General features: G+C 45.8%; 1 protein-coding gene across 1 annotated transcript in view; it reads right to left on the reverse strand.

Moving 5' to 3' along the window:
- Positions 1-16,734, reverse strand: part of LOC127421211 (collagen alpha-1(XIV) chain) — an 86,790-nt gene that overhangs the window by 13,378 nt on the left and 56,678 nt on the right. Inside the window, exons 39-41 of the mRNA XM_051664064.1 lie at positions 631-702; positions 511-546; positions 86-152 (exon numbers count right to left, since the gene is read on the reverse strand). Coding sequence (XP_051520024.1) covers positions 86-152; positions 511-546; positions 631-702 — 175 coding nt within the window. The remainder of the gene's footprint in view (positions 1-85; positions 153-510; positions 547-630; positions 703-16,734) is intronic.

The following is a 16,734-nucleotide window of genomic DNA, read 5'->3' on the forward strand; positions in this document are numbered from 1 at the left end:
CGCACCACAGAGAGAGAGAGACATTAGACACTAACACTCAATCTGAATGTGATTTGAAGATGTTTTAAGAGCTGTTTGTACTCACTCTGTATGAGCTGCTCACACACTTGTCTGGCGATGGCTTGAACAGAAGCAGTGGACTGGACTTCACCCTATTTTACACTAACATACTTAAATTCAATGTATTAATCTTCACATAAAATGCTTTGTGATCCTAGTTAAGAATATGAGGATTATCTTTGAACTCTTGTCCAGTGCTCCTCAACTGGTTTTGACTCAGTGCATGCCACACAACCTGTCCATGTTGGCATCTGTTTCTACCAGGTACAGTGTTTTTTTGGGGTGAGTTTGATTGGATGCACGGTCTTTGACGTCAGCAACAAAATATGTGGGAAGCGTTTTCCCCTTCCATTTTAAAAAACAGACCTGTGATCAATTATCAGGTCCTGGCCCAGTTGAGACGTGATTTAGATCAGTCAAACACATTCTACATGTTAAAAGAGCACTTACCCTTTCTCCCCTCTCTCCTTTAAGTCCCGGCGGTCCCTGAAATACAGATATGGGGTTTTAATATCAGAGGATTCACTCCAATAAGCCCAGCTACTGTATCGCACGTGCTCAAACACATACCGGAGGGCCCTGGTCTCCTGTAGGTCCTTTAGGGCCATTCTCTCCTGGGGCCCCAGGGGCTCCTGGACCTCCCTGTTAAAGAGACACACACACATATCATTTAAATTAACTGTGACATAACAGGGTTAACACACCTTGTAACTAATGATTTTTTCAATCTTTTGTACTGGATAAGGATTTTTTAAAAACATTTTGTTTTATGTATCTAGAAAACATTGATCGGCTATATTTTTGCATTTTTTTTAAGGATTTTTTCATTTTCATGGCCTGGAAGTCACAATTTATTTCCAAAAGTATCCAACTGCAGAGCCAGCAGTGTCCAGATGGATGTGAGGGCGGAGCTAGAGTCTTACATCACCACACTTTCAGAATAAAAGTTCACGGCAGAAATCAACTGATTGGTAAAGTTGTTTACTCACTAACTGCTTAGATATAAATTATTTTCTGTTAAAGGAATATTCCGGGTTCAATACAAGTTAAGATCAATCGACAGTATTTGTGTCATAATGTTGATTACCACAAAAATTTATTTCGACTCGTCCCTCCTTTTCTTTAAATGTGTGTTCCAGTGAGACACTTACAATGGAAGTCAATGGGGTCAATAATCTGTAAACATTACAATACTCACTGTTTCAAAAGTATAGACACAAGACATAAACAATATGTGTGTTAACATGATTTTACTGTGATAAAATCACTTACTAACCACATCTGTGGAAAGTTATAGACAATTTTATAACTTCATTACCATGACGACTAAAATGACTATTTACAGCTCAGATCATCCACAAACAGAAGTTTTAACAGAAGAATTAATGTAAGTGCTTTTATAAAATTATAAGCTTCTTTAAATCAGGGATCAAAACTAAGGATTTTTTTCTACAGGCCCGGTCGGGCCAGTGCTTCAAATTTTTACTTGCCCTGCCAAGATTTTCACTGGCCCCAACACAAAAACGACAAATAGCTGTTTTTACCATCATGGCTTTAAAATAATGTGTCTGAAGCTAAATATTTTTTTATATATATTGCGTTATTTATTATTGTTTTTCCTTTTCTCCCCAATGTGGAATGCCCAATTCCCAATGCGCTCTAAGTCTTCGTGGTGGCGTAGTGACTCCGTGTCTGAGACCGTCAATCCGCGCATCTTATCACGTGACTTGAGCACGTTACCGTGGAGATGTAGCGCATGTGGAGGCTTCACGCTATTCTCCGCGGCATCCACGCACAACTCACCACACGCCCCACCGAGAACGAGAACCACATTATAGCGACCACGAGGAGGTTACCCCATGTGACTCTACCCTCCCTAGCAACAGGGCCAATTTGGTTGCTTAGGAGACCTGGCTGGAGTCACTCAGCACACCCTGGATTCAAACTCACGACTCCAGATGTGGTAGTAAGCGTCTTTACTCACTGAGATACCCAGATCCCTATATTACGTTATTAAAAATTGTATCATTTATAATTTGCAAGATATGATTTATGACTTATGTAACCCCATATAAATGCTTTACAGATATATATTCATAAATCATAACATCATATTAACCTCAGCCGTCCTGCTATTTACACATGTTTTTCAGTGAAGAGTTCTGTGGAGGAGATGATGGGTTTTCGGTAACCCGTTTAGTCATGCTGTGAACTTTTGGGTCATGTGTAGTGTTTTCACAAGCAGGATCAAAGATTTAGTCTGAGTTAAAGATTTGATTATTGACTGAATGTAATAAAACATAAGAATCCCTGAGAGATGAGATCATGCTACTAAATCAGCTGTGATGTGTAATATACAGTAGGTGGATATCAGGCATAATCTATGGATTAAGAGTGTGGATATAAACATAAAATTAGACAACCCAAATAAGACTAAACCTGACTGATACTCAAAGCACAGAAATAAAATAATTGTAGAAATGAGAAATGTAACAGTTGTGTTATGAGGATGACTGTTTTAAATCGTCATCTTCAGCCTGCAGCTGAACAGCTCTGAAAATAACAATAGCCATAGTGATCTAGTAAATGCCATTATCATGTCGAAATAATGATTACGTTTTGAAACATTACTTAATTAAATATCATCTTTCATTTTGGATACTGAGCAGCACATGATTTCCAGCTACATGTATAAATGGGGTTTAACTACATTCATTAGGTTTTATTCAGCATTTCGTCTTTAAATGCGAAATAATGAAAGAATGTGGTTTTTTTTTTGTTTGTTTTTTACTTTGGGAACAATACTTTTGCTCGGGCCCTTTGCAAGTGTGCGTGCATGTTAAACAGTGTCTAGATAAGAGATCCACAGAGAGAGATAAGAGAGATCCACAGAGAGAGATGAGAGAGATCCACAGAGAGAGATGAGAGAGATCCACAGAGCAGAGATGAGAGAGATCCACAGAGAGAGATGAGAGAGATCCACAGAGAGAGATAAGAGAGATCCACAGAGAGAGATGAGAGAGATCCACAGAGAGAGATAAGAGAGATCCACAGAGAAAGATAAGAGAGATCCACAGAGAGAGATGAGAGAGATCCACAGAGAGAGATGAGAGAGATCCACAGAGCAGAGAGAGATGAGAGAGATCCACAGAGCAGAGAGAGATGAGAGAGATCCACAGAGCAGAGAGAGATGAGAGAGATCCACAGAGAGAGATGAGAGAGATCCACAGAGAGAGATGAGAGAGATCCACAGAGAGAGATGAGAGAGATCCACAGAGAGAGATGAGAGAGATCCACAGAGAGAGATAAGAGAGATCCACAGAGAGAGATGAGAGAGATCCACAGAGAGAGATAAGAGAGATCCACAGAGAGAGATGAGAGAGATCCACAGAGAGAGATGAGAAAGATCCACAGAGAGAGATAAGAGAGATCCACAGAGAGAGATGAGAGAGATCCACAGAGAGAGATAAGAGAGATCCACAGAGCAGAGAGAGATGAGAGAGATCCACAGAGAGAGATGAGAGAGATCCACAGAGAGAGATAAGAGAGATCCACAGAGAGAGATGAGAGAGATCCACAGAGAGAGATAAGAGAGATCCACAGAGAGAGATGAGAGAGATCCACAGAGAGAGATGAGAGAGATCCACAGAGAGAGATAAGAGAGATCCACAGAGAGAGATGAGAGAGATCCACAGAGAGAGATGAGAGAGATCCACAGAGAGAGATGAGAGAGATCCACAGAGAGAGATGAGAGAGATGCACAGAGAGAGATAAGAGAGATAAGAGAGATCCACAGAGAGAGATGAGAGAGATCCACAGAGAGAGATGAGAGAGATCCACAGAGAGAGATGAGAGAGATCCACAGAGAGAGATGAGAGAGATCCACAGAGAGAGATAAGAGAGATCCACAGAGCAGAGAGAGATGAGAGAGATCCACAGAGAGAGATGAGAGAGATCCACAGAGAGAGATGAGAGAGATCCACAGAGAGAGATGAGAGAGATCCACAGAGAGAGATAAGAGAGATCCACAGAGCAGAGAGAGATGAGAGAGATCCACAGAGAGAGATGAGAGAGATCCACAGAGAGAGATAAGAGAGATCCACAGAGAGAGATGAGAGAGATCCACAGAGAGAGATGAGAGAGATCCACAGAGAGAGATAAGAGAGATCCACAGAGCAGAGAGAGATGAGAGAGATCCACAGAGAGAGATAAGAGAGATCCATAGAGAGAGATGAGAGAGATCCACAGAGAGAGATAAGAGAGATCCACAGAGCAGAGAGAGATGAGAGAGATCCACAGAGAGAGATGAGAGAGATCCACAGAGAGAGATAAGAGAGATCCACAGAGAGAGATAAGAGAGATCCACAGAGCAGAGAGAGATGAGAGAGATCCACAGAGATCCACAGAGAGAGATAAGAGAGATCCACAGAGAGAGATGAGAGAGATCCACAGAGAGAGATGAGAGAGATCCACAGAGAGAGATAAGAGAGATCCACAGAGAGAGATGAGAGAGATCCACAGAGAGAGATGAGAGAGATCCACAGAGAGAGATGAGAGAGATCCACAGAGAGAGATGAGAGAGATCCACAGAGAGAGATAAGAGAGATCCACAGAGAGAGAGATAAGAGAGATCCACAGAGAGAGATAAGAGATATCCACAGAGAGAGATGAGAGAGATCCACAGAGAGAGATGAGAGAGATCCACAGAGAGAGATAAGAGAGATCCACAGAGCAGAGAGAGATGAGAGAGATCCACAGAGAGAGATGAGAGAGATCCACAGAGAGAGATGAGAGAGATCCACAGAGAGAGATAAGAGAGATCCACAGAGCAGAGAGAGATGAGAGAGATCCACAGAGAGATAAGAGAGATCCACAGAGCAGAGAGAGATGAGAGAGATCCACAGAGCAGAGAGAGATGAGAGAGATCCACAGAGAGAGATGAGAGAGATCCACAGAGAGAGATGAGAGAGATCCACAGAGAGAGATAAGAGAGATCCACAGAGCAGAGAGAGATGAGAGAGATCCACAGAGAGAGATGAGAGAGATCCACAGAGAGAGATAAGAGAGATCCACAGAGAGAGATGAGAGAGATCCACAGAGAGAGATGAGAGAGATCCACAGAGAGAGATAAGAGAGATCCACAGAGAGAGAGATAAGAGAGATCCACAGAGAGAGATAAGAGAGATCCACAGAGAGAGATGAGAGAGATCCACAGAGAGAGATGAGAGAGATCCACAGAGAGAGATAAGAGAGATCCACAGAGCAGAGAGAGATGAGAGAGATCCACAGAGAGAGATGAGAGAGATCCACAGAGAGAGATGAGAGAGATCCACAGAGAGAGATAAGAGAGATCCACAGAGCAGAGAGAGATGAGAGAGATCCACAGAGAGATAAGAGAGATCCACAGAGCAGAGAGAGATGAGAGAGATCCACAGAGCAGAGAGAGATGAGAGAGATCCACAGAGAGAGATGAGAGAGATCCACAGAGAGAGATGAGAGAGATCCACAGAGAGAGATAAGAGAGATCCACAGAGAGAGATGAGAGAGATCCACAGAGAGAGATGAGAGAGATCCACAGAGAGAGATGAGAGAGATCCACAGAGAGAGATGAGAGAGATCCACAGAGAGAGATGAGAGAGATCCACAGAGAGAGATAAGAGAGATCCACAGAGCAGAGAGAGATGAGAGAGATCCACAGAGAGAGATGAGAGAGATCCACAGAGAGAGATGAGAGAGATCCACAGAGAGAGATAGAGAGAGATCCACAGAGAGAGATCCACGAGAGAGATGAGAGAGATCCACAGAGAGAGATGAGAGAGATCCACAGAGAGAGATGAGAGAGAGATCCACAGAGAGAGATGAGAGAGATCCACAGAGAGAGATAGAGAGATCCACAGAGAGAGATGAGAGAGATCCACAGAGAGAGATGAGAGAGATCCACAGAGAGAGATGAGAGAGATCCACAGAGAGAGATGAGAGAGATCCACAGAGCAGAGAGAGATGAGAGAGATCCACAGAGAGAGATGAGAGAGATCCACAGAGAGAGATGAGAGAGATCCACAGAGAGAGATGAGAGAGATCCACAGAGAGAGATGAGAGAGATCCACAGAGAGAGATGAGAGAGAGATCCACAGAGAGAGATGAGAGAGATCCACAGAGAGAGATGAGAGAGATCCACAGAGAGAGATGAGAGAGATCCACAGAGAGATGAGAGAGATCCACGAGAGAGAGAGAGATCCACAGAGAGAGATGAGAGAGATCCACAGAGAGAGATGAGAGAGATCCACAGAGAGAGATGAGAGAGATCCACAGAGAGAGATAGAGAGATCACACAGAGAGAGATGAGAGAGATCCACAGAGAGAGATGAGAGAGATCCACAGAGAGAGATGAGAGAGATCCACAGAGAGAGATGAGAGAGATCCACAGAGAGAGATGAGAGAGATCCACAGAGAGAGATGAGAGAGATCCACAGAGAGAGATGAGAGAGATCCACAGAGAGAGATGAGAGAGATCCACAGAGAGAGATGAGAGAGATCCACAGAGAGAGATGAGAGAGATCCACAGAGAGAGATGAGAGAGATCCACAGAGAGAGATGAGAGAGATCCACAGAGCAGAGAGAGATGAGAGAGATCCACAGAGCAGAGAGAGATGAGAGAGATCCACAGAGCAGAGAGAGATGAGAGAGATCCACAGAGAGAGATGAGAGAGATCCACAGAGAGAGATGAGAGAGATCCACAGAGAGAGATGAGAGAGATCCACAGAGAGAGATGAGAGAGATCCACAGAGAGAGATGAGAGAGATCCACAGAGAGAGATGAGAGAGATCCACAGAGAGAGATGAGAGAGATCCACAGAGAGAGATGAGAGAGATCCACAGAGAGAGATGAGAGAGATCCACAGAGAGAGATGAGAGAGATCCACAGAGAGAGATGAGAGAGATCCACAGAGAGAGATGAGAGAGATCCACAGAGCAGAGAGAGATGAGAGAGATCCACAGAGCAGAGATGAGAGAGATCCACAGAGAGAGATGAGAGAGATCCACAGAGAGAGATAAGAGAGATCCACAGAGAGAGATGAGAGAGATCCACAGAGAGAGATGAGAGAGATCCACAGAGAGAGATGAGAGAGATCCACAGAGAGAGAGAGAGATCCACAGAGAGAGATGAGAGAGATCCACAGAGAGAGATGAGAGAGATCCACAGAGAGAGATAAGAGAGATCCATAGAGAGAGATGAGAGAGATCCACAGAGAGAGATAAGAGAGATCCACAGAGCAGAGAGAGATGAGAGAGATCCACAGAGAGAGATAAGAGAGATCCATAGAGAGAGATGAGAGAGATCCACAGAGAGAGATAAGAGAGATCCACAGAGCAGAGAGAGATGAGAGAGATCCACAGAGAGAGATGAGAGAGATCCACAGAGAGAGATAAGAGAGATCCACAGAGAGAGATAAGAGAGATCCACAGAGCAGAGAGAGATGAGAGAGATCCACAGAGATCCACAGAGAGAGATAAGAGAGATCCACAGAGAGAGATGAGAGAGATCCACAGAGAGAGATGAGAGAGATCCACAGAGAGAGATAAGAGAGATCCACAGAGAGAGATGAGAGAGATCCACAGAGAGAGATGAGAGAGATCCACAGAGAGAGATGAGAGAGATCCACAGAGAGAGATGAGAGAGATCCACAGAGAGAGATAAGAGAGATCCACAGAGAGAGAGATAAGAGAGATCCACAGAGAGAGATAAGAGAGATCCACAGAGAGAGATGAGAGAGATCCACAGAGAGAGATGAGAGAGATCCACAGAGAGAGATAAGAGAGATCCACAGAGCAGAGAGAGATGAGCGAGATCCACAGAGAGAGATGAGAGAGATCCACAGAGAGAGATGAGAGAGATCCACAGAGAGAGATGAGAGAGATCCACAGAGAGAGATAAGAGAGATCCACAGAGCAGAGAGAGATGAGAGAGATCCACAGAGAGATAAGAGAGATCCACAGAGCAGAGAGAGATGAGAGAGATCCACAGAGCAGAGAGAGATGAGAGAGATCCACAGAGAGAGATGAGAGAGATCCACAGAGAGAGATAAGAGAGATCCACAGAGCAGAGAGAGATGAGAGAGATCCACAGAGAGAGATAAGAAAGATCCACAGAGAGAGATGAGAGAGATCCACAGAGAGAGATGAGAGAGATCCACAGAGAGAGATGAGAGAGATCCACAGAGAGAGATGAGAGAGATCCACAGAGAGAGATGAGAGAGATCCACAGAGAGAGATAAGAGAGATCCACAGAGAGAGAGATAAGAGAGATCCACAGAGAGAGATGAGAGAGATCCACAGAGAGAGATGAGAGAGATCCACAGAGCAGAGAGAGATGAGAGAGATCCACAGAGAGAGATGAGAGAGATCCACAGAGAGAGATGGGAGAGATCCACAGAGAGAGATAAGAGAGATCCACAGAGCAGAGAGAGATGAGAGAGATCCACAGAGAGAGATGAGAGAGATCCACAGAGAGAGATAAGAGAGATCCACAGAGAGAGATGAGAGAGATCCACAGAGAGAGATGAGAGAGATCCACAGAGAGAGATAAGAGAGATCCACAGAGCAGAGAGAGATGAGAGAGATCCACAGAGAGAGATAAGAGAGATCCACAGAGCAGAGAGAGATGAGAGAGATCCACAGAGAGAGATAAGAGAGATCCACAGAGAGAGATGAGAGAGATCCACAGAGAGAGATGAGAGAGATCCACAGAGAGAGAAAAGAGAGATCCACAGAGCAGAGAGAGATGAGAGAGATCCACAGAGAGAGATGAGAGAGATCCACAGAGAGAGATGAGAGAGATCCGCAGAGAGAGATGAGAGAGATCCACAGAGCAGAGAGAGATGAGAGAGATCCACAGAGATCCACAGAGAGAGATGAGAGAGATCCACAGAGAGAGATGAGAGAGATCCACAGAGAGAGATGAGAGAGATCCACAGAGAGAGATGAGAGAGATCCACAGAGAGAGATGAGAGAGATCCACAGAGAGAGATAAGAGAGATCCACAGAGAGAGAGATAAGAGAGATAAGAGAGATCCACAGAGAGAGATAAGAGAGATCCACAGAGAGAGATGAGAGAGATCCACAGAGAGAGATGAGAGAGATCCACAGAGAGAGATAAGAGAGATCCACAGAGCAGAGAGAGATGAGAGAGATCCACAGAGAGAGATGAGAGAGATCCACAGAGAGAGATGAGAGAGATCCACAGAGAGAGATGAGAGAGATCCACAGAGAGAGATAAGAGAGATCCACAGAGCAGAGAGAGATGAGAGAGATCCACAGAGAGATAAGAGAGATCCACAGAGCAGAGAGAGATGAGAGAGATCCACAGAGCAGAGAGAGATGAGAGAGATCCACAGAGAGAGATGAGAGAGATCCACAGAGAGAGATGAGAGAGATCCACAGAGAGAGATGAGAGAGATCCACAGAGCAGAGAGAGATGAGAGAGATCCACAGAGAGAGATGAGAGAGATCCACAGAGAGAGATAAGAGAGATCCACAGAGAGAGTGTGGAGAGATGAGAGAGATCCACAGAGAGAGATGAGAGAGATCCACAGAGAGAGATGAGAGAGATCCACAGAGAGAGATGAGAGAGATCCACAGAAAGAGATGAGAGAGATCCACAGAGAGAGATGAGAGAGATCCACAGAGAGAGATAAGAGAGATCCACAGAGCAGAGAGAGATGAGAGAGATCCACAGAGAGAGATGAGAGAGATCCACAGAGAGAGATAAGAGAGATCCACAGAGAGAGATGAGAGAGATCCACAGAGAGAGATGAGAGAGATCCACAGAGAGAGATGAGAGAGATCCACAGAGCAGAGAGATGAGAGAGATCCACAGAGCAGAGAGAGATGAGAGAGATCCACAGAGAGAGATGAGAGAGATCCACAGAGAGAGATGAGAGAGATCCACAGAGAGAGATGAGAGAGATCCACAGAGAGAGATGAGAGAGATCCACAGAGCAGAGAGAGATGAGAGAGATCCACAGAGAGAGATGAGAGAGATCCACAGAGAGAGATAAGAGAGATCCACAGAGAGAGATGAGAGAGATCCACAGAGAGAGATGAGAGAGATCCACAGAGAGAGATAAGAGATCCACAGAGCAGAGAGAGATGAGAGAGATCCACAGAGAGAGATAAGAGAGATCCACAGAGCAGAGAGAGATGAGAGAGATCCACAGATAGAGATAAGAGAGATCCACAGAGCAGAGAGAGATGAGAGAGATCCACAGATAGAGATAAGAGAGATCCACAGAGCAGAGAGAGATGAGAGAGATCCACAGAGATCCACAGAGAGAGATAAGAGAGATACACAGAGAGAGATAAGAGAGATCCACAGAGCAGAGAGAGATGAGAGAGATCCACAGAGAGAGATGAGAGAGATCCACAGAGAGAGATAAGAGAGATCCACAGAGAGAGATGAGAGAGATCCACAGAGAGAGATAAGAGAGATCCACAGAGCAGAGAGAGATGAGAGAGATCCACAGAGAGAGATGAGAGAGATCCACAGAGAGAGATGAGAGAGATCCACAGAGAGAGATGAGAGAGATCCACAGAGAGAGACATAAGAGAGATCCACAGAGAGAGATGAGAGAGATCCACAGAGAGAGATGAGAGAGATCCACAGAGAGAGATGAGAGAGATCCACAGAGCAGAGAGAGATGAGAGAGATCCACAGAGAGAGATGAGAGAGATCCACAGAGAGAGATGAGAGAGATCCACAGAGAGAGATGAGAGAGATCCACAGAGCAGAGAGAGATGAGAGAGATCCACAGAGAGAGATGAGAGAGATCCACAGAGAGAGATAAGAGAGATCCACAGAGAGAGATGAGAGAGATCCACAGAGAGAGATAAGAGAGATCCACAGAGCAGAGAGAGATGAGAGAGATCCACAGAGAGAGATGAGAGAGATCCACAGAGAGAGATAAGAGAGATCCACAGAGAGAGATGAGAGATCCACAGAGAGAGATGAGAGAGATCCACAGAGAGAGATAAGAGAGATCCACAGAGCAGAGAGAGATGAGAGAGATCCACAGAGAGAGATGAGAGAGATCCACAGAGAGAGATGAGAGAGATCCACAGAGAGAGATAAGAGAGATCCACAGAGCAGAGAGAGATGAGAGAGATCCACAGAGCAGAGAGAGATGAGAGAGATCCACAGAGAGAGATGAGAGAGATCCACAGAGAGAGATGAGAGAGATCCACAGAGCAGAGAGAGATGAGAGAGATCTACAGAGCAGAGAGAGATGAGAGAGATCCACAGAGAGAGATAAGAGAGATCCACAGAGAGAGATAAGAGAGATCCACAGAGCAGAGAGAGATGAGAGAGATCCACAGAGAGAGATGAGAGAGATCCACAGAGAGAGATGAGAGAGATCCACAGAGAGAGATGAGAGAGATCCGCAGAGAGAGATAAGAGAGATCCACAGAGCAGAGAGAGATGAGAGAGATCCACAGAGATCACAGAGAGAGATGAGAGAGATCCACAGAGAGAGATGAGAGAGATCCACAGAGAGAGATGAGAGAGATCCACAGAGAGAGATGAGAGAGATCCACAGAGAGAGATGAGAGAGATCCACAGAGAGAGATAAGAGAGATCCACAGAGAGAGAGATAAGAGAGATAGAGAGATCCACAGAGAGAGATAAGAGAGATCCACAGAGAGAGATGAGAGAGATCCACAGAGAGAGATGAGAGAGATCCACAGAGAGAGATAGAGAGATCCACAGAGCAGAGAGAGATGAGAGAGATCCACAGAGAGAGATGAGAGAGATCCACAGAGAGAGATGAGAGAGATCCACAGAGAGAGATGAGAGAGATCCACAGAGAGAGATGAGAGAGATCCACAGAGCAGAGAGAGATGAGAGAGATCCACAGAGAGATAAGAGAGATCCACAGAGCAGAGAGATGAGAGAGATCCACAGAGCAGAGAGAGATGAGAGAGATCCACAGAGAGAGATGAGAGAGATCCACAGAGAGAGATGAGAGAGATCCACAGAGAGAGATGAGAGAGATCCACAGAGCAGAGAGAGATGAGAGAGATCCACAGAGAGAGATGAGAGAGATCCACAGAGAGAGATAAGAGAGATCCACAGAGAGAGTGGGGAGATGAGAGAGATCCACAGAGAGAGATGAGAGAGATCCACAGAGAGAGATGAGAGAGATCCACAGAGAGAGATGAGAGAGATCCACAGAGAGAGTGTGGAGAGATGAGAGAGATCCACAGAGAGAGATGAGAGAGATCCACAGAAAGAGATGAGAGAGATCCACAGAGAGAGATGAGAGAGATCCACAGAGAGAGATAAGAGAGATCCACAGAGCAGAGAGAGATGAGAGAGATCCACAGAGAGAGATGAGAGAGATCCACAGAGAGAGATAAGAGAGATCCACAGAGAGAGATAAGAGAGATCCACAGAGAGAGATGAGAGAGATCCACAGAGAGAGATGAGAGAGATCCACAGAGAGAGATGAGAGAGATCCACAGAGCAGAGAGAGATGAGAGAGATCCACAGAGCAGAGAGAGATGAGAGAGATCCACAGAGAGAGATGAGAGAGATCCACAGAGAGAGATGAGAGAGATCCACAGAGAGAGATGAGAGAGATCCACAGAGAGAGATGAGAGAGATCCACAGAGCAGAGAGAGATGAGAGAGATCCACAGAGAGAGATGAGAGAGATCCACAGAGAGAGATGAGAGAGATCCACAGAGAGAGATGAGAGAGATCCACAGAGAGAGAATGAGAGAGATCCACAGAGAGAGATGAGAGAGATCCACAGAGAGAGATGAGAGAGATCCACAGAGAGAGATGAGAGAGATCCACAGAGCAGAGAGAGATGAGAGAGATCCACAGAGAGAGATGAGAGAGATCCACAGAGAGAGATGAGAGAGATCCACAGAGAGAGATGAGAGAGATCCACAGAGAGAGATGAGAGAGATCCACAGAGAGAGATGAGAGAGATCCACAGAGAGAGATGAGAGAGATCCACAGAGAGAGATGAGAGAGATCCACAGAGCAGAGAGAGATGAGAGAGATCCACAGAGCAGAGAGAGATGAGAGAGATCCACAGAGAGAGATGAGAGAGATCCACAGAGAGAGATGAGAGAGATCCACAGAGCAGAGAGAGATGAGAGAGATCCACAGAGCAGAGAGAGATGAGAGAGATCCACAGAGAGAGATGAGAGAGATCCACAGAGCAGAGAGAGATGAGAGAGATCCACAGAGAGAGATGAGAGAGATCCACAGAGAGAGATGAGAGAGATCCACAGAGAGAGATGAGAGAGATCCACAGAGAGAGATGAGAGAGATCCACAGAGAGAGATGAGAGAGATCCACAGAGAGAGATGAGAGAGATCCACAGAGAGAGATGAGAGAGATCCACAGAGAGAGATGAGAGAGATCCACAGAGCAGAGAGAGATGAGAGAGATCCACAGAGAGAGATGAGAGAGATCCACAGAGAGAGATGAGAGAGATCCACGGAGAGAGAGATCCACGAGAGAGATGAGAGAGATCCACAGAGAGAGATGAGAGAGATCCACAGAGAGAGATGAGAGAGATCCACAGAGAGAGATGAGAGAGATCCACAGAGAGAGATGAGAGAGATCCACAGAGAGAGATGAGAGAGATCCACAGAGAGAGAGATCCACAGAGAGAGATGAGAGAGATCCACAGAGAGAGAGATGAGAGAGATCCACAGAGAGAGATGAGAGAGATCCACAGAGAGAGATGAGAGAGATCCACAGAGAGAGATGAGAGAGATCCACAGAGAGAGATGAGAGAGATCCACAGAGAGAGATGAGAGAGATCCACAGAGAGAGATGAGAGAGATCCACAGAGAGAGATGAGAGAGATCCACAGAGAGAGATGAGAGAGATCCACAGAGAGATAGAGAGATCCACAGAGAGAGATGAGAGAGATCCACAGAGAGAGATGAGAGAGATCCACAGAGAGAGATGAGAGAGATCCACAGAGAGAGATGAGAGAGATCCACAGAGAGAGATGAGAGAGATCCACAGAGAGAGATGAGAGAGATCCACAGAGCAGAGAGAGATGAGAGAGATCCACAGAGAGAGATGAGAGAGATCCACAGAGAGAGATGAGAGAGATCCACAGAGAGAGATGAGAGAGATCCACAGAGAGAGATGAGAGAGATCCACAGAGAGAGATGAGAGAGATCCACAGAGAGAGATGAGAGAGATCCACAGAGAGAGATGAGAGAGATCCACAGAGAGAGATGAGAGAGATCCACAGAGAGAGATGAGAGAGATCCACAGAGAGAGATGAGAGAGATCCACAGAGAGAGAGATGAGAGAGATCCACAGAGAGAGATGAGAGAGATCCACAGAGAGAGATGAGAGAGATCCACAGAGAGAGATGAGAGAGATCCACAGAGAGAGATAGAGAGAGATCCACAGAGAGAGATGAGAGAGATCCACAGAGAGAGATGAGAGAGATCCACAGAGAGAGAGATAGAGAGAGATCCACAGAGAGAGATGAGAGAGATCCACAGAGAGAGATGAGAGAGATCCACAGAGAGAGATGAGAGAGATCCACAGAGAGAGATGAGAGAGATCCACAGAGAGAGATGAGAGAGATCCACAGAGAGAGATGAGAGAGATCCACAGAGAGAGATGAGAGAGATCCACAGAGAGAGATGAGAGAGATCCACAGAGAGAGATGAGAGAGATCCACAGAGAGAGATGAGAGAGATCCACAGAGAGAGATGAGAGAGATCCACAGAGAGAGATGAGAGAGATCCACAGAGAGAGATGAGAGAGATCCACAGAGAGAGATGAGAGAGATCCACAGAGAGAGATGAGAGAGAGATCCACAGAGAGAGATGAGAGAGATCCACAGAGCAGAGAGAGATGAGAGAGATCCACAGAGAGAGATGAGAGAGATCCACAGAGAGAGATGAGAGAGATCAACAGAGAGAGATGAGAGAGATCCACAGAGCAGAGAGAGATGAGAGAGATCTACAGAGCAGAGAGAGATGAGAGAGATCCACAGAGAGAGATAAGAGAGATCCACAGAGCAGAGAGAGATGAGAGAGATCCACAGAGAGAGATGAGAGAGATCCACAGAGAGAGATGAGAGAGATCCACAGAGAGAGATGAGAGAGATCCACAGAGAGAGATGAGAGAGATCCACAGAGAGAGAGATGAGAGAGATCCACAGAGCAGAGAGAGATGAGAGAGATCCACAGAGAGAGATGAGAGAGATCCACAGAGAGAGATGAGAGAGATCCACAGAGAGAGATGAGAGAGATCCACAGAGAGAGATGAGAGAGATCCACAGAGAGAGATGAGAGAGATCCACAGAGAGAGATGAGAGAGATCCACAGAGAGATGAGAGAGATCCACAGAGAGAGATGAGAGAGATCCACAGAGAGAGATGAGAGAGATCCACAGAGAGAGATGAGAGAGATCCACAGAGAGAGATGAGAGAGATCCACAGAGAGAGATGAGAGAGATCCACAGAGAGAGAGATGAGAGAGATCCACAGAGAGAGATGAGAGAGATCCACAGAGAGAGATGAGAGAGATCCACAGAGAGAGATGAGAGAGATCCACAGAGAGAGATGAGAGAGATCCACAGAGAGAGATGAGAGAGATCCACAGAGAGAGAGATGAGAGAGATCCACAGAGCAGAGAGAGATGAGAGAGATCCACAGAGAGAGATGAGAGAGATCCACAGAGAGAGATGAGAGAGATCCACAGAGAGAGATGAGAGAGATCCACAGAGCAGAGAGAGATGAGAGAGATCCACAGAGAGAGATGAGAGAGATCCACAGAGAGAGATGAGAGAGATCCACAGAGAGAGATGAGAGAGATCCACGAGAGAGAGGAGATGAGAGAGATCCACAGAGAGAGATGAGAGAGAGATCCACAGAGAGAGATGAGAGAGATCCACAGAGAGAGATGAGAGAGATCCACAGAGAGAGATGAGAGAGATCCACAGAGCAGAGAGAGATGAGAGAGATCCACAGAGAGAGATGAGAGAGATCCACAGAGAGAGATGAGAGAGATCCACAGAGAGAGATGAGAGAGATCCACAGAGAGAGATGAGAGAGATCCACAGAGAGAGATGAGAGAGATCCACAGAGCAGAGAGATGAGAGAGATCCACAGAGAGAGATGAGAGAGATCCACAGAGAGAGATGAGAGAGATCCACAGAGAGAGATGAGAGAGATCCACAGAGAGAGATGAGAGAGATCCACAGAGAGAGATGAGAGAGATCCACAGAGCAGAGAGAGATGAGAGAGATCCACAGAGAGAGATGAGAGAGATCCACAGAGAGAGATGAGAGAGATCCACAGAGAGAGATGAGAGAGATCCACAGAGAGAGATGAGAGAGATCCACAGAGAGAGATGAGAGAGATCCACAGAGAGAGATGAGAGAGATCCACAGAGAGAGATGAGAGAGATCCACAGAGAGAGATGAGAGAGATCCACAGAGCAGAGAGAGATGAGAGAGATCCACAGAGAGAGATGAGAGAGATCCACAGAGAGAGATGAGAGAGATCCACAGAGAGAGATGAGAGAGATCCACAGAGAGAGATGAGAGAGATCCACAGAGAGAGATGAGAGAGATCCACAGAGAGAGATGAGAGAGATCCACAGAGAGAGATGAGAGAGAGAT

Source organism: Myxocyprinus asiaticus, chromosome 30 (assembly GCF_019703515.2).
Source record: "Myxocyprinus asiaticus isolate MX2 ecotype Aquarium Trade chromosome 30, UBuf_Myxa_2, whole genome shotgun sequence".
Classification (NCBI taxonomy): domain Eukaryota; kingdom Metazoa; phylum Chordata; class Actinopteri; order Cypriniformes; family Catostomidae; genus Myxocyprinus; species Myxocyprinus asiaticus.